Source organism: Pinus tabuliformis, chromosome 4_1 (assembly GCF_031772625.1).
Source record: "Pinus tabuliformis cultivar Carrire ecotype Pingquan chromosome 4_1, CPIR1, whole genome shotgun sequence".
NCBI classification, from domain to species: domain Eukaryota; kingdom Viridiplantae; phylum Streptophyta; class Pinopsida; order Pinales; family Pinaceae; genus Pinus; species Pinus tabuliformis.
In genome coordinates this window covers 794,065,895-794,084,267 of record NC_142303.1, presented here as the reverse complement: position 1 = coordinate 794,084,267, position 18,373 = coordinate 794,065,895, and the positions used below count along the sequence as shown (strand labels likewise).

The window sequence follows — 18,373 nt, the reverse complement described above, 5'->3', positions numbered from 1 at the left end:
TGATGATCTTGTCTATTAGTTCCCGATAGTGTAGGTGGTGGGTCTTGTCCATTCTCCTGTTTTTTTTGCAGGTTGAGGTATTCATAGTCCCCTAGGTCTCAACTATGCTGCAGAGACAAATAATGTGGTGTAGTTGGGAGGGGTGGTAAAGCACAACAAGGGCAACAAGGAGCTAAACTCTTTGCTCATGACTCGACTGCCACCTATTTCAATGTTGTTTTTTTTGCAAGTTGAGGTATTCATAGCAACGAAAGTAAGTGTGCCCCCTGAGTCTTAACTATGTTGTCGAGACAAAGAATGAGGTGTAGGCGGGGCAGGGGGGGGGGTGTGGTAAAGCACAACAAGGGAAATGAGGTGCTAGACTCTTTGCTCATGACTCGACTACCACATATTTCAATGTTGTTTTGCCAAACACTCAGAGGGAAATTAACAAGCTTAAGACCCAAGGCGGTATTGAAAGATAATCTCTCTCAGATTCTCAGCTCATGGAGGATATGTTGGCTTGGGTTCCTGACCCTGGGCATACCAGGGGTAGGAAGAAGCAATACTTAAACTTTGTGGCTCTTCATTGGCAAATGAAGACCTTGTTAGGCCTGGTCTTGAAGGATAAACAAGTGGAGAAGTACAATGTTTTTCATCTCTAGAAGACATCAAGAGGATGCTTAGAAATCAATGATTTTGCTTGGAGAAAATTGAGTTCCGCTTGGCGCATGTGGAAAGCCATATTGCCTACAAATCAGATGGGGGGACCTGAAGGATCCTCCTAGTTCTAGTGCGAGGGCTCTAGAAAATATTTCTTCCTTGAATAATGACCAGTGAGCTCAATGGGTTAGCGATGTAGTATGATGGTTTTCGTGGTGGTTCTTGGCTCGTTATGTAGGGCGCTTGTCATTTCTTTTGGTCTCCTTATCGTATGTTGGTATTTGTGGTGGTTCTTGTCCCGTTAAGCAAGGCACTTGTCATCTGTTTTGGTCTCTTTGTCGTATGGACAATGGTCAGTCGTGGTGTATCAATCTTAGTATGGTTATTTGTGTAATGGTCGTGGCAATTTTTTATGGTTTTATCATTAAATTTTGGGTAGAACCTTTGTTGTTTTAAAGCCGTTGGGGCATTTGTTTCTAGGTAATTTGGTTGTGAATTGTGTATGTGACTATTGGGTAATGAGACAAACCAACTTTGACATTGCCCTTATTGTATTTATTTATATTTTTTAGAGGAAATCTCCAGGCATATCTAGCCAAAGCAATCACATCCTGTCAGCTTATTAGTAGATCCTAACGCTAAGGACATTGATGAGAATTGACCTCGTGACCTCCCATTAGGGAGATGCTTTAGCAACGAGAACTCAACCGATTGAGCTAACCCTCAGGGCTAGCATTGACTTTATTGTAATTTGGGTTATGGGAGTTTTTAATTTTTTGATGGGCATGGGGACTGTTGTTCTGGTTGTCAGTTGCAACATGTAAAGGAGAGGCTGTATCCTCCATGTTCACTTTTAAATCCATGTAAATCTCATTTTTGATTAATATAAAACCTTAATTCCCCAAAAAAAATCATATGAAGTAATATACAAGTAACATAACTTTATGTCAATTTTATATAGAGAAAGATAAAGTTATTGAAATTAAAAACTTTTAAATATTTTCATTTTCCATTGTGAAGGAAATTCTTAAAATGAAGTTGATATGTGGGATTTAAAAAATATTAATAGCAAAAAGAAATCAATTTGACTTATATTTCAATATTCGACCACCAGCGGGTTATTACAGGTGGCGTGGTTTTCCTTGATAACAGTGATGAGTCAAACCGACATTCGCGGATAGCAGCCAGAGATGGCTGTCCTCACTGTTGGTTTGACACCTGAGTTTGATAGGTTTTGCCACCTTCGGGAAAAAAATATTCACATTGAATAAAACATTTCAACATCATACACACATATATATATGTATATAAAGAAGAAAAAAACTTTAACATGTAGTTTATACTTGTACTTAAAAATATATTAATAGCTAAAAAAACATTTTAATGTGAATAATACGAAACATAAATAATATATTTCAAATGTCATATTGAATAAAATATTTCAATGTAAAGTATATTTATGTCATATAAAACAAATAAAAATATATTTCTTAATGGGTAAAATATTTCATTAATGTATTGATTAAAATGAAAGAAATGTAACACCATGGGAAATTGACACATAATATATATGTTAATGATCTGTATTAACACTAAATCTATAAAATCCAAGAAATCAAATCTTTTGAAATCTAATTTTTTTTTTCAAATTTTACACTTTGAAAGAGATTTACAAGATTTGACTCCTTTAGACACTCAATAAATACAAGGTTAACATAAATTAATAAATATAAATATATACTCCTACAATACTATAACTCTTCACATTCATACAAATTCTCTATCTTTCCTCAAGTATTTTCAATTTTACATAGTTAATTTTTAATTTATAAAACTAAATTTTTATTTTTCTCATTTTCTTTAAGTTAAAACTAAATTTTTATTTTTCCCCATTTCTTTTTTCTTTTCTCTATATAAAATAGAGATTTTAATTTCAACGATTTTTACTAATACAAATTATTTTTTAATTATATAAATATTTAATTTATAATATATAAACTTAGGATGACATCACCATTACACATCATCATTTATAACAATTGGCGTCCGGCTGAAAGGTAGGATCTTAAAAGATAAAGTCGAAACAATAAATTGACGACACTATCACTCAATAAATTTGGAATTTCGTAAGAAATAATAAATTTTTCCTCGTTTAACGCGCACCATTAAAACTGTGAACCGACCAGAAGCAATCTGACCCCATCAAATTTCAGCCACCTTTCCCATTTCAGTTGTACATTTGGATTCCAGGTTTGCACTGAAAAAATTTGAATACTTCATTATCTTTGTACACGTCCTGCCACATAGGCAACATTCCCGATGCAAGTAAAGCTAGTCGGGAAAGATGCTAGTTTGCAGCCATCCCAAAAATAAAAGCATATAACTCTGAGGCTTCAACTCCGTGGTTTTTCTTAATCCCACTGTGTGTTCTTTGTCTTTTTGTTGTCCTGCTCCTTGACCCAACCCAGAGGCGGTGTACTCCTGCCCCTGTTGCACCACGAAATGACTCCGAGCTATCAAAGTCACATCAGTTTCTACCAAATCACACTGGACTAGATCTGCGTTTTGTTCTCAGGCACATTGAATTCAATGGTGAAGAAAGTTTCAAAAGGGTTATCCAGGTGGTGATCTCTGAATGGATAAATGCCTTTAGAATTGCTGACAGATTGAGTAGTTTTAAATTCTATTCAGTTGAGTCACGGGTGTGAGATTGGAATGCCAAGGGACACTGGATCTGTGAGGACTGCAAGAATGTGGGTGCCCATCAGGTGTTTAGGCCTTGACTGGTTGGTTCTGCGCACCATCTGGCCGGGATACTTTCATCTGATTCAGCACAGGGAGACCGGGATAGATTTTTCGTAGAAGTGCGGACATTGTCCATCTGGGTATCACAGGTTTGTTCATATACCGGCTCCCTTCTTCACTATTCTCGCAAACACAATGAAAAAGATGGAGAAAAGGGCACAGGATATAAAAACATGGTTAATATTTTCAGTATTTTTTGCCCCCTAACGGCGTTGATTATGCTGCTGTGAATTCTTTCATAAATCACCAAATCCATTTATTTTTTTTGATTTCTAAATGACTTTGATAGTGTTGTTGGGCTTTGCGATCGATTACAAACTTATTCATTTGTTGAATCCCAGAGGGTTTTGCGTTTTGTTGTTCCATTGTCATATTTTGATATACAGTGGGGGATTTGAAGTACAATATATGATTGTAAGAGTCACAAGTTAGGGGATTGGATGGTAAGTGAAGAAAAAATTAAATTCCACTTATGGGCTTAGGGCTTATTTTGTGTGGTGTGGTGTGAATCCACCAGAATTGATCTAGTGACTACCCAGTTGGCAGCGGCAACTTCTCAATATTTAGATCGACCCCTCTTCATGCATACAATGAGGAGGAGAAACACAGATTTTCGACGTCCAGTGCGGAGGCGATATTCCCGTGGATTGCTGGCAGGTTTTGGGGGATTGCTGATTCTTTTTTTCATTGTAGTTTTGAGCCATCACCGGCAGCCAACTTCTGATGCCAAAAATCCGCAGGTAAAATACTGATATTACTACTTTGCTACATCTCGTTTATTATAATAATCCTCTGTAAATGTGATTTTTTAAAACAAATTAAGATTGTGCAATTATTTCATGGAGAATATATTTGTTAAATAGTTTTATTTGCAGTTCAGTGAAAACACTAAACCGGGGTCTGGATATAGTTGTTGAATTATCTGGTTCACAGAAGAGGCAAGTTTTCAAGGCAGTGATTAATCCGTTCCCTTTGGGAGAAGTTGCATCTTTGAGATTAAAGTTGGCAAAGTAGTCGGACTTGGACTCAGCGGGCCCTTTGGTTTAGAGTCAATACAGAAAATTAGAAGTAGATTAAGTATTGAACATTTCATTTAAAAAAAATCTATATATATGCACAACAATCTAACGTATGCTGAGTTTGCTGATTCATATTGCATGTAAGGGTGTAAAAAGAAAAACCTACGTTGAGCTGCATAAATTATAAGCTCCGAGACTTACAAAATTAAAGTCTATAGAAAGTAATTGATATATTGGTTTAAAGTACATATACGTTGAGACTCTAAATGGCCTGAAGTGTCCAAAACTCAGCAAACTGTAATCTATTGAATAATATTCAGTCATGACTCATGATTCATCAGGATCATCATCACAGATGGGATGTAATATTCTAGGGAAATTTTACCCTAGGGTTTTCTTAAGCAACGAGGTTTTTAATGAAATTCCTTCTTCTTGTAAAGAAAATAATGCAGATAGCTTATCCAATAAATGATATAAACCTTCAGTAAGCAGTACTGTTTTCTTAATAGCACAATAACCATACTGTGTAATGTTTTCAACCAGCAAAACCAAATAACCAGTACAGTCCAAACTCAATAATTCCAGAATAGTTCCAAACAACCTTTAATGATTCCAAAATCTGAGTTACTCTAGACTATTCCAAGATCTGAGGAATCTCTTTGAGTTTTGTCCAGAGCGAGTACCTCTGCCTTAAAATTCTTTCAGAAATTCGTTCCAGCATTCACCTCAGTTCAGAAAATCTGGGTCTGTTCAATCTTCCGTCTGCTTCAGATGATCCCTCCGAATCCCTGCTACAGTAGTGCAGTTTGTCTCAGAAGTTTCATGTCTGTTAGGGCAGAATGGCCTCAGGAAAACCCTTCCGCACTCGCTTCAGATTGCCCTGGGTACTTCAGTCTGCTATATGACTTCTGAATGGCCTCAGGATGGATCAGAATAGGGCTTGAATATGGATGTCCTGCCTCAGTGATACCTCGGCCTATATGTCCGGGGAGAATTTGGACGGAATTAGTCTCAGAAACCTGTTTTCCTTAGTGATTTGATACTAAATGGCCCCAGACAGATTCGCCTAGGTCTCAGAATGAACTTGCTTGCCAGACTATTCTGTTTCTGTTTCAGGGCAGACTCGCATGAATTCTGTCTTATGATGAACTCACATAGGATTTGACCTCTTCAACTGGCTCCATGAATTAGTTTCTGCTTGCTTCAGATCAGCTCCTAGCTTCAGAAGGAATGCGAATATCTTGTCTCAGAACAAATTCGGCCTCAGGGTTTCGTCTACCTTAAGAAACTCGCTACAATGCATCAGGACAGCTTCCAAGATAAATTTGGATGGCTTGCCATAGACCTTCGCTATTCTTCAGATGTACGCCTTTCTGTGTCAGAACAAAAAATAAAAGATAAAATAGGTTGATTTGCCTCAGACCTTCTCACAAAACTTCGCTGCTTCTTCAGATGGTTAATTCCCTGTGGCCACTGGCCAGAACAAAGAAAAGTGACTAGGTAGGGTGGGATCACCTCCACCGAAACTAGTCCAAGAGAGAAATTGGGGTCTTAAACCCTCAGACCCTCAGGCTCAACAAAATAGAAATAAAAATAATGCAATCCAAGTGATGCCTCAAATGAATCCAACCCTCTTGTATTTATAGATTTCCTTGAGGGGATTTTTCTCCTTAATTAATTGAGTGAGGTTCACATCAAACCCCAACTTTGGGCTTTTTTGCCCCAGATGCCCCAAACTTGCCCCAAACATTGGGTATTTTGGGGTTTTTCCTTTTATTGAGGACTATAGCCTACGGGGATCGGTAGGCTACTTCATCCCTTGGGCCAGTTAATCCCTCGGGGATATTACATTGGATCCCTAGGAATATCCTCTAGTTTGGTCTTTGCTGTTGAACTCCCGTCCCTAGGAATATCTTCTAGTTTGTCCTTTGCTTCTGTTGAACTCCCCTCTGGAGGATCTACCCTTGAAGTTCCTACACTTGATTCATTTACTGGTCAACTCTCTACCAAAAGAACCAACACATTCTTTATAAGTGAGAATTTGTGAGTGTATTGTATTGTGCCCATCAAAATTAGGGACCATGCATTTCCATGCAATCATATAATTCATCAATGCCCTCGTTAGCTGTTGAGAAGTTGTATGAATTATGATACTTTGGGTTTAACAAATACCTAGCTGTATGTAGAGCTCGATGGAGCTGCTTGTTCCATTTTTCATCAATAATTTTCAAAACAGGAGATACTTATTTTTTAAATTCTTATATGCAGTCTTAATCATAGTTATCAGAACCGTACCAGTCATTGAACCAGTAGACCCTCAGACCAGTTCCATAGACCCCCCTGGACTGGGAACCGGTTAGAACTGTATGGAAACCGGTAAAAAAACCAGACCAAAAAACCGTTCAACCAAAAACACAAATATTCAAATTTTAAAGAAAAACATATATATTCATGTGCATCCATATGAATGCAGACCAGTTATACACAAATAAGCAAAAGTTTTCATTTATATAGCATGTGAGGGTGCACATAACCAACATAGCACTGAGTGCAATTCATCTCTAAACCGAAAATACATCAGCAAACAAGCTCCACATGGCCTCTAGCATCCAAAAAAAATTATGCTACAACAAATACTTACATATCATCAAAATCATTGCCTATATTGCAATCTTCGTCATCAATATCACCCTCTAAGCATTAAAATAAGATAGAAAAATCATAGCATGTCAAGTCAAAATTTTGTTTGAGTGATGTGTATTTTTTTTAGTGGGCTCATGATAGAGGAGTTCAACAACCAATGCCACTAATATCAAGGTACATAGAGGGCTTGGTGCTCTTGATTAAATAATAGTTACATATCCTCATACATGAGAAAATCCAATGTAGCGTTGCAATCCTGAAATTTTGGAAAACTGTTAAGTCTGCTAGATTTTGAGTGGGATCTAAAAATAAATTTTCTCCATATGAAATCCAATGAGGTCAAAACCACTCTCAAACATCCTGAGTTATTTCATGGTAATGTTAAAAATTTAAGTAAAAGTAACATTACCATGAAATGCATAGCAATAGTAGGGCCATACGCTTGAATATTAGGCACCTATTTTGGGTTAGTGGCCAACTAAGACAAACATTAAAATAAAAAAATCAAAACAGGTCCCACTTGTTGCATTCTACGTGACTTTACCGTACCGAACCGGAGAAAAATGGTTCAAGTCACTGGTTCAAACCGGATTTTGCCTCAAAATGGTCAGACCGGTTTGAAGCCACTGGTCTGGTTTGGCCCTTATAACACTGAGACTCTTAATTTCCTCTTTGGTGCAATCCATGGCCTCATAAATATAACCCACTGTGGGTTCATTTACGTCCACCATTCATAAGACAATAAATAGAGGCCCAGTGGTCTCCATAGCCTATTTTGTTTCATCCAAAAAGCAACCTCATAAATCAGTGAGAGATTTCAATCCCCTTTGGCTTGTTGTTTCACTGTGATGCACCCGATTTACCACCACAAAAGATTTTCTTCAAATTCTTTTTCTGTCTTACAAGAAATTGCAACAAAAGAAAATTCGTTGGAAAGTGAGTAATAGATGTTTGGAAAAACTCCTCCCCCTCTATATTTTTTCTTCATAAGATCGAAAATTCATTGGTGATTGTAAATGAGTTTGGCCTGATCCACAACCTTCTTCACCTAGTACATTTTACCAGTATCCTTAAGTGTGAAGTCTAGGAAGTGAAAGTGCATGGAATCCAAAAAAAAAGTGCGTTGTCTTCCTAAAACATCTTGCTTGCCAAAAAATAGCTGCATTATTTATAATGGCTTGAACTATATTCTCCCCTTGAACCTCCATAACCACACTGTCCAAGGGATCACATAATAATTTTTCACTCTTCACCTCATTGCATGCATCCAACGATTTCAGAAACACGGTTCCCTCTGGGTAACAAATGAGGGATTTAATGATGGTGCGTGAGTTGCCTTTGGTCCATCCATTGGACATGATGGTACATCACATGTGCCCAAGGTTGCCTGACTTCCTTCAATGATGCATGGAAATCTTTGGCCTCTTCATGTAAACCAACCCCTCAATTCATGATAATTTAGGGTCTTTCAACTCTATATGACATACAACTCTAGCATTCATCATAGGTTAATAATAGGCGGAGTAGGCAAACATTGAATGATATATTTGCATCATACCAAAAACTTCCAATAGTTGCCAAACAACCTTCCTTGCTTGCCTTTTCCATTGCTTGTTAATGATGGGTTGAGAACTAGGTATTGTGGAGTGTGCAAAAATGGTTATCCACCTTTGATCTCTTTGTGTTAGGTGGGATGTCCAAATCCATTTATTTTGGAGGCGGGGATCTGAAATGGGCTAAAGGTCAAATGGGTTGATTGGAGGAACCTTCCAATTCTTGGATCTATATAGGAATTTTCGGGAATCTTTTTTTCCTCTTATTTTCTTTTAATGTTTTAGATTCTGCCATTTGATGTTTTAGATTACCTAGCATACTTATGTTGCCTGTAACTTCACTGAAGTATGCAGTAAGTGTCATTTGAGTCCATGTATACCCCTATTTAATAATTTTCCACAATAATTGCATGTGACTTTTCTTGTGGACACAAACTGGCAGTGGTTCTATGCGGGTTCGTTCTTTTCTGTTGGAACCATGAGATTTTGTCTTTCAACAATAAAAAGGAAATCTGAAAATACAAGAGGCAAGAATTAGGTTTGAAATGCACACTGTTAGCTTTAACTCTAGTGGGCACAAAATTCTGCAAAACCCCTTTCAGTTTGTTAAAAAATGGGTAGTCAACAATCATAGATGGACTACCCTATGAAAACAACTCCAAGTCAGTACCAAATCAGCTCTAAATCAACTTCAATAGCAAGGTTCCAAGTAGGGTTTACATCAGTTCCTGGGAGTCCATATGCATGTTTTGAGAAGTGAAATGACGTAAGAAAGGTTTTGGTGGGGGGAGTATAGGAAGGTAGGTTCAGGGTTTTTGTGGATTTGTTCTTTTTACCTTGTAATATTTTTTTGTTTTTTATTGAGCTGTTGCATTGGGGCCCCCACTGATAAGCTTACATGTAAGACTGACATGAACTCGGTCAAGCTAGAAGGTTAGCTCTGATTTGGTCAATTTAGATTCTTACTTTGTTGAATTGAAATACGATTTTGGTAATTGTCTGAGACAATTATCAACCAGAAACCATTGGGGAACCAACTCTGCTCATTTTTAGGCCAAGGCAAGCTAGGACTCATTATCAAGCGAGTGAGATTAACTCATCTGATTTTGACTGCATCGGGGTTCACTATAGAGGTCATTGCGTGGATTCGCATTTTGCAGAAGGATGTATATTCTCTTGTGGAATATAGGAACAAAATTGCTATTAAATGCAAATTTAAATCGAATCCTAACCCTAGTAACCAAGAAACAAATAAAGAGAAATTTAAAAGGTGATCCCACAACTAGACTAGTGCAGTTTATTCAAAGGGGCTATAGAGTCAAAGAGCGCAAGGTCAATGATAGAGGAACTTGGATGAAGAGGGTGGAAGGCTACATAACTTGTCTTCAAACTTCCAACGCTTCTTTTAGTATGAGATTTAAGGTCAAAGGATGCATGCCAGAAGTTCCTTTGACAGACTCTTGAATGACAAATTTTGTGTAACACATCGAAACAAGATTTCATGAAATATTTTGTACTTTTTAATATGGCACAATAGAAACCCTAATTTTAGAAAATAACATGCAAAATGGAAGAAAAATGACAATAAACTTACACCATTAATCAAGAATCACTTCATCAATCCAAAGATAGTGTCTCCATGCAAAAATATCCCTCCCAAGACAAGTTGTTCCATCATTCATCCATAGTGACCAAGAGAAAAATATAATAATGCAAGTGCACACTCAATCAAGAGAAAAGAGATGAGTGTGTGTGATGATGAATAAGTGAAAATGACTTTTCTCTATTTATATGAGGGCAACCAAGTCATTTTTCACTAATTTACAATAAAAAGTCCTAAAAGTTTGTTTGAAGCGTTCAACTAGACCTGAAAGTCACAAGCCAACATCAAGATAGCTTAACAATATGATAAAACATAAGAAATATGTCATATGTCCTCCATACATGGGAGGAGAGTCTCTCCAGATTATGTCATCCTCCACAAATGGGCATCTCCGTCAAGCAAGTGGCAAAGTGGGTCTAAGAATGTTTCTTACTCCAAGGGACATCATCGAAATGCATGGGTACATTTCCTAGTAACATCTCCTACACCGAGACGTCATCACCAAGAAGGCTCACATCACCCTCCTACGACATGCATAGGTGATGTGGCAACCCTAGGATCAAGTGTCATCATCAAAACATGGTGTGCTAGCCCTCCTAGATCATCTCAAGTGGTCAACATAAACATCTATGCTTTGCAATAGGGCAATGTGTGAAAATTACCAAACCGGAATTCCTACTACAACAACTGATGCTTGTTAGATTTACATGAACAAGTTATTTGCAGTTTCCTACGACAAATATTGAAATACATACACTGCAACCTTCACTTAATTAAATATTATGTGAAAACAAGAGATTGAACAAGAAAGAAAATGCAACACAATGACACCGTTATTTTTGGACAAATGTCCCCGGAAAAAACCAATGTGGGAAAACCGGTGCAACAGATCTGAGGGTTTACTATTATTAAGCAGTAGCAAATTCTAAATACATCTTTGAATACCTCAAGGGTTATTCAGTTACAGAGAGAAATACTGGCAGAAAGATTTGTGAGATTACCTTACAATCACTAAGAAAAATCCCGGTTGATCTGGACACTGGATGAGGTGCCTCTGGCAGGCCCTGCACTGCCTCTGCGCAGTCCTCATGCAATCCCTGCGTCAATCCCTCTAGGCACTGCGTCACCCAGCCAACTGATCGATTTGTTGCCTGGAGTCACTGCTCTCAGCCTCCCGGTCTCACACCCTGACTCCTGGCTTCTGAAGCTGACTCTACTGCAAAATTTCAGACTCTCTCTCACCCTTTGCGCTGTCTCTGCATGGCCCTGCGTTAGCCTCTGTGTGAGCGCTGCTGGATCACTCTTTGTTTCTCTCTGGTGATGATTCTCTGGCTGAGAAAATCTCTCTCTCTGGATGCTATCCTTGCCCCTCAACTGTAAGAAATCTACTCGATCAAAACTTCCTCCAAAGAACTTCTGACTTCAAAAATTCAATCTCTTGATCTCTTTGTGTGTTTTCCAAATGACCCTCAAGCTTCCTTAAATAATCTTCTCGTTGACATTCAATGGTCCAAATTAAAAACTAATCAATGGCTAAGATCATTTTAGCTTGATCCTCGTCTTCTTCTAGAAGTTACACCCACAATTAGATTAATACACATTAATATTTTTAATTTCCTAAGTTTAGACTTAGGGTCCCATTAATTAATATTAATTATTTTAATAACACTGTTCCTGGGTGGAATTTCCCAAGGGTATTAGAGAATGCATGTGTCTAAGCCTCCCTGAAAATTTTGAGGCCTAGAGCACATCCAATGCTACCCCAAATCAACACACTCTCTTAGCGAGGAATGTGCTCTAGCAATATACGCTATTGCACACTGCTCTGACTTTGAAGCATTGTCCTTTGTGTTGCTAATGTCTGACATGTTGTCCACCAATTATTGCGCTGCTGCTGCAACTATATTGCTGCTGACACTGCCACTGTGAACACTGTATTACAACTCCCTCTCAAGTGCTGCATCTGTGCTGCTGCTAGCATTGCCACTGCACTGCAAACTATTGCCGCTACTCCATCAACAACGGAAAAACATCCAAAATTACTGAACTAACTGTGTTCAGTATGATACCATGTGAATGATGGAGCCTGATTGCTGCTAGTCTCTGCACTAACCCTCTGAATATATTGCGTCTAAGTTACCAGAAAACGGATACGGGTACGGGGTTTGAAACAGATATGGCAAATTTTCAAACAATCTGGATACGATACGGCAGGAAACGGCACACACACACACACACACACACACATATATATATTTTAAAAATAAGAATTTCATATTACCATTCATATTTCAGAATCTAGATTATCATCTATGATCTATCATGATTCATCATCATCATCAATTCAACATATGCCATAACCATTCAACATTGTCAACATCATTAACGATTATCGATAAAATTTGAATTGTGCTTCAAAGAAAAGCATAATATATTAATACATCCAAAAACAGTGAAACAGGGTCGATGAAACTTCAAGAAAATGGCAAGTAGTTAACTTTTTTTATATAACTTCAAGAACAGGGTTGAGGTTTCTCAATCCGAAACTAAGAGAGTGAATTTACTAACTTGGAAAGAACTTCATCGGGAACAAACACACGTTAATCAAAACTACATGATGGCATAGTATTATAAAAACATCTGCACCAGAACAAATCACTGATTCTCCAGACAGAAAAAGATTTGCTTATTGCCATTAAGGTCCAAAATGAATTATTATTTTTATTTATTCTACAAGACGTTGGAAAGAACTATAAATAGTTCAACCTACCTCACAAAATAAAATATTATTTTTATTTATTCTAACATATGTTGAGAGAATTATAAAAGTATCCTAAATGGGCGAAATAGATCAATAGAGCCTACACAAAACACAACATGAAGAAATTAGATGGACTTGGTGGCCACATCAATGCCCTTGATACTAGATAATGGGGATGGCCCCATCATGAGGTTGACCAAAACACCATAATATGGACGGCTCTCTCTACAACGCTCAGGTCAACCGCATGGTTAAATCATCTCCTGTAAACCATATCTTCGTGGAACCAAAAACTGAACCTGTATTCGCGTCCTCAAAGACCAGAGTTCAACGAAAAGAGATGTAGCGTTGAAATACTTTTTGGCCCCTTCTAAGCTCGATGCATTAATTATATCAAAAAATCCCTTTAGCTGACCACCCATGAAATATCGAGCTCATAACTTGTTTGTAACATGGTCCCTCCAATTTATCATACTCGGCCGCTGCATAAACAATGCGAATTGGCAAGGTGCTTAGCTGTAATGTGAAGGCAGCCCATTAAATTTTCCAGATTACCATTCATTCGGTTTAAGAAGCGATCCCTGATAAAATTTTTGATATACAATAATGGAATATCGCTGCCAGAAAAAATGGATGCGGTATTTGCGGACCTCAAAACAGTTTTTTTTTGCTGTAAAACGTTTAAATTTTTTCCAAATACGTTCTAGAATTTCAGAAAACGTTTTCAAATTTTTAAAACAGCACGTTTTTCTACAAAAACGCCATTTGAAAAAAACGTCTCGTATCCAAAAGCAAAAAACGTCACCAAAACGTTTTTCTGGCGTTTTTCCGGCGTTTCGTTCCCGGATCTGTATCTGAAACGGGAAAAACACCGTTTCGGGGTTTAGGGTAGCCGTTTCCGGTAACTTAGTATTGCGTTGCTGCTGACTTTTGCTTTGTGCCATCTGCACTGCTGTCAACTTTGCTCTGCACTGCTCAGACTCTAGCGCTCCTAGCCACTGCAACTGTGTCTCCGACACTCCTTGACACCATCCGACACGAGTCCATCCTGCTACCACAAAATTGGGCTCCCGTAGCAAGGTATTGACCCAAGAGGTGGACTCCTCAAGGATCTTGCATATCTGTAGCTCTTTCAAACTACAGTTCTAAATCAGCCCACCTCTCTCTTGGAGGTATCTCGATTATCATGGTGAACTTCTCCTCTTCGTTCTTCGCGAGCGCAACCTTTGGATCGTGCTTCTCATCCTTGCCCTTCTTCTTGAGAGGACATTGAGTAGCGTAGTGACCCATCTCACCACACCTGAAACACTTGATCTTCGAGATGTCCTTCTTACGTCTCCGTTGCTCCTGCTGTCCCTTCGATGCAAGGGCTGCATTATCCTCCTCCTCCTTGGGCTTCGACCCACTGCTGTTGCTTCCGTCAAGTTTAACCTTGACTAAGTCTCTCCTTAGCTCCTCTTGTTTTAGAGCTGCCCACATCTCATCCCAATTCGACAATGCTGCTTTGCCCAGGATACTCTGGACAAAGACTTGCCACTCATCTGAGATAGAATTGAGGGTCAATCTAACCAACTCTGAATCTTGAGGTGTATGCCCCGCAACAGATAATTCATCACGGGTCTCCTTAAGCTTCGTGAGGAATGGATCCACACGCTCCCCCTTTTGCATTTGAGCAGATCTCAGCTTCTGTTCCAGGTACATCTTTCGCTGCTCGAAAGATCCTTGATATAACGTTGCGAAGGCATCCCACATCTCCTTAGCAGTCCCTTTGCTAGCGACATGACACACTACGTGATCCTTTACTCCATCAAGAATCATCGTCTTGGCCTTTGCCATTTCTAATTGGTACTTCTTCAACGGATTTGCATCTTGCAGGCACAACCACCATGCTGTCGACATATGTCTTGAGGGCATGCTCATCTAGAAGGAATGACATTCTAGCCTTCTAGATGACATAGTTGGATGCTTTGTCCAACCTGTCTTGATCCCTTAAGCCACTAGTTGCCCTTTCTGCCAAAAATAGAAAGTCGAATGACCTCCTCTCTCCTCTGTGCTGCTGCTAGGCTAGCCTACTCACTCCTTGCTGGAGCTAATAAAACTGCTGCCTCTTACTGTTGCTTTGCTCTAGAGAATTCGAATTCCTTGGCTAGGAATTCTCTGAGGAAGAAATTCCCTCAGTCGTGCTTCTCCTCTTTCTTCTGACGATTTTCTACCTAGCAAACTGCCTGTAGGAAAATATGTGTCCCACCAGCTCTCATCACGCTGAGGCTTTTGCGTTGCTCCCTCTGCCCTGACAAAAACTCGATTTGGACGCTGTTCTCTCCGTCGACTCACTCGGAGAGAGACTGCCTCGAAATTTCAGCCCATCGGTTAGGACTGCGCAAACCCCTTTGGGGATTCGAACTGCTGCCTCCTGCAGCTTGTTCGATCTCCCTCTTCTACTTAGCACTGGGTTCTCTGGCATTGCTCTTCTTGTTGCACCTGCAGCTCTTATACAATGTGAAAATTCCCAAACGGAATTCTTACTACAACAACTGATGATGTTTCTCCTACTTGTTAGATTTACATGAACAAGTTATTTTCAGTTTCCTACGGCAAATATTGAAATACATACACTACAACCTTCACTTAATTAAATATTATGCGGAAACAAGAGACTGAGCAAGAAAGAAAATACAACACAATGACACTGTTATTTTTGGACAAATGTCCCACGAAAAAAACCAATGTGGGAAAATCGACACAATAGATCTGAGGGTTTATTATTATTAAGCAATAGAAAATTCTGAATACATCTTTGAATACCTCAAGGGTTATTTAGTTACAGAGAGAAATACTAGCAGAAAGATTTGAGAGATTACCTCACACAATCACTGAGAAAAATCGCGGCTAATCTGGACATTGGATGAGGTGCCTCTGGCAGGCCTTGCGCTGCCTCTGTGCAATCCTCATGCAATCTCTGCGTCAATCCCTCTAGGCACTGCATCACCTAGCCAGCTGATCGATTTGCTGCTTGGAGTCATTGCTCTCAGCGTCTTGGTCTCACACCCCGGCTTTTGGCTTCTGAAGCCGACTCTGCTGCAAAATTTCGGACCCTCTCTCACCCTCTGCACTGCCTCTGCGTGGCCTTGCATCAACCTCTGTGTGAGAGTTGCTGGATCACTCTCTGCCTCTCTATGCTGATGTTTCCTCGACTGATAAAATCTCTCTCTTCGGATGCTATCCCTGCCCCTCAACTGTAAGAAATCTACTCAATTAGAATTTTCTCCGGAGAACTTCTCACTTCAGAAATTCGATCTCTTGATCTCTTGGTGTGTTTTCCAAATGACCCTCAAGCTTCCTTAAATAATCTTCTCGTTGACATTCAACGACCTAGATTAAAAACTAATCAATGGCTAAGATCATTTTAGCTTGATCCTTGTATTGTTCTAGAAGTTACACCCACAATTAGATTAATACCCATTAATATTTTTGATTTCCTAAGTTTAGACTTAGGGTCCCATTAAAAAATATTAATTATTTTAATAAAACTGTCTTTGGGTGGAATTTCCCAAAATGATTTCTGGGTATTGGAGAATGCATGTGTCTAAGCCTCCTAGCAAAATTTGAAGCCTAGAGCACATCCGATGCTACACCAAATCAACACAATGTCCATTAAACAAATACAAGGCCATCTTGGGGGTGTCTTGGGTCCATTAAGGCATATCATCAATCAAGCCAACGCCTTGGCTTCTTGGCTCAACATTTTAGCATATGGAAATGTAGCAAGTGGCATACAACCATGTGGAGGCTCCTTAAAGTCCGATGCGCATCTCATGAGGGGCAATGTTGGGGCTACAATGTCCTATGTGCTCTCAAAACTGGGCCAAATGTCCTCTTCATTGTGTTGGAAGGGTGTCAAGCTACCCCTCCAAGGATTTGTGCTGCATGTGTTGGAACCACCTGAAACATACTCTCAAGATCAATTGAGATCAACATCACAAGGGATAAAAACCATTAAAGTATGATAGTGGACCATATTCAATGTTAGGGGCACAAAAATATTTCATAGAAACCTTGCCTTCAAATGCTTTTCTAGCTCATGATTTATAAGCAAGTTACCACACTTATGTTAGGGATGATTATGCAATTAGCCCTATTAGGTGCTTCTAGCACTCCAGGGTTAGGACATTTCACAAATAGACCCATCAATCCATAGATGCATGTGAAATTGTGGTCATGTAATGGGAAAGGCTTCAAGGAAGATGGCCATAACCATGGTACCAACTAAAGAAGGTCCAACATCTTGAGTATAATGATGATAAGAGGGAGCAATCATGGAGGCATGAGTTACCCCTTTTCCTCAACTTGCTTTTTTCCACCCCTCTTGTGTGCTTTTTACTTTAATGATCGATCTTTCTTTCTTATGTTTTTTATTTGACCCAACTTGCTTTATGCTTTTCCAATACCCTATAAAGATTTAACATTTTATCGCTCATTGGGGTTGGGACGTTCATAAGTTCCTTTGTTTAGAAAGCATGAAATTCTTAGGAATTGAGCAATCGCTGGTGAGGGGGGTAGAGCTCATGCTAGGGTTTTTCTCATGCACATATATATGTCCTAGCCATCTTTTTCATTTTCTTTCATTTGTGGCTTCATATGCTTTTATCTTTCTTTCTACTACGTGAACCTCTTAGGGCAAGTTTTTGGGCCCAAACTTAGAGATGAGGATGTAGGGTGCCTGTCCCAATGACCAATATGACAATCAACCCAAAGGATGGAAGTGGATATAAAGGAAACATGGAAGGTGGTAACTATGGATTGCCTTGGGCATGCTAGATCAATTAATGCCTCCTATTAGTTCCTGTCCTAACAATGGATGAAAAAGGGCTTCAAGGGAGGTCACATTAGACTAGGGGTAAAGGATAACCTCCCAGGTGAAGTATAGGAACAAGGGTACAGTCAAGAGTGGTCAATGATCTAGCTTGGCTTGTGATCCATATTAGCCAAACATTAAATGAAAGCACATGATTACAAAAATGGTTATTGTACCTTTCAATAGATGACCTACCTTCCATCAAGAAGTATGCTAGATGGGAGATAGCAATGACCAGAGCATAGGTTGAGAGCTTTGAAGTAAACCTATCTGTGGCTCATCATAGGGTTACTGGTTGGTTGGTTGACCATGGGGAGAAATTTTTTCTCCTAGGTGTTACCCACTTTCAATATGTAACAAGGATCTACCTCAACCCTACATTTTCTTTTCCTCATAGGTGTTTAGAGGATGGTGCCAAGTTCGCAAGAGCATGTGAAGATTTCTAAAGAAATGGAAATGTATAGCTGGAACATTTGGCTTTGACATGGTGAT

General features: G+C 39.0%; 1 protein-coding gene across 2 annotated transcripts in view; it reads left to right on the top strand.

The window, feature by feature from the left end:
• Window positions 1–2,828: 2,828 nt before the first annotated feature.
• LOC149178589 (hexosyltransferase GAUT11-like) overlaps window positions 2,829–18,373 on the top strand; it is a 34,365-nt gene continuing 18,820 nt past the window's right edge. Inside the window, exons 1-2 of one of the 2 annotated variants that reach the window (XM_089420393.1) lie at window positions 2,829–3,536; window positions 3,965–4,187. Coding sequence is in view for 1 of the 2 variants with exons in the window: in XM_089420392.1 (XP_089276518.1) it covers window positions 4,029–4,187 (159 nt within the window). In the remaining variant the exon portion in view is untranslated. The remainder of the gene's footprint in view (window positions 3,537–3,964; window positions 4,188–18,373) is intronic. The other variant, XM_089420392.1, reaches the window with a different exon arrangement.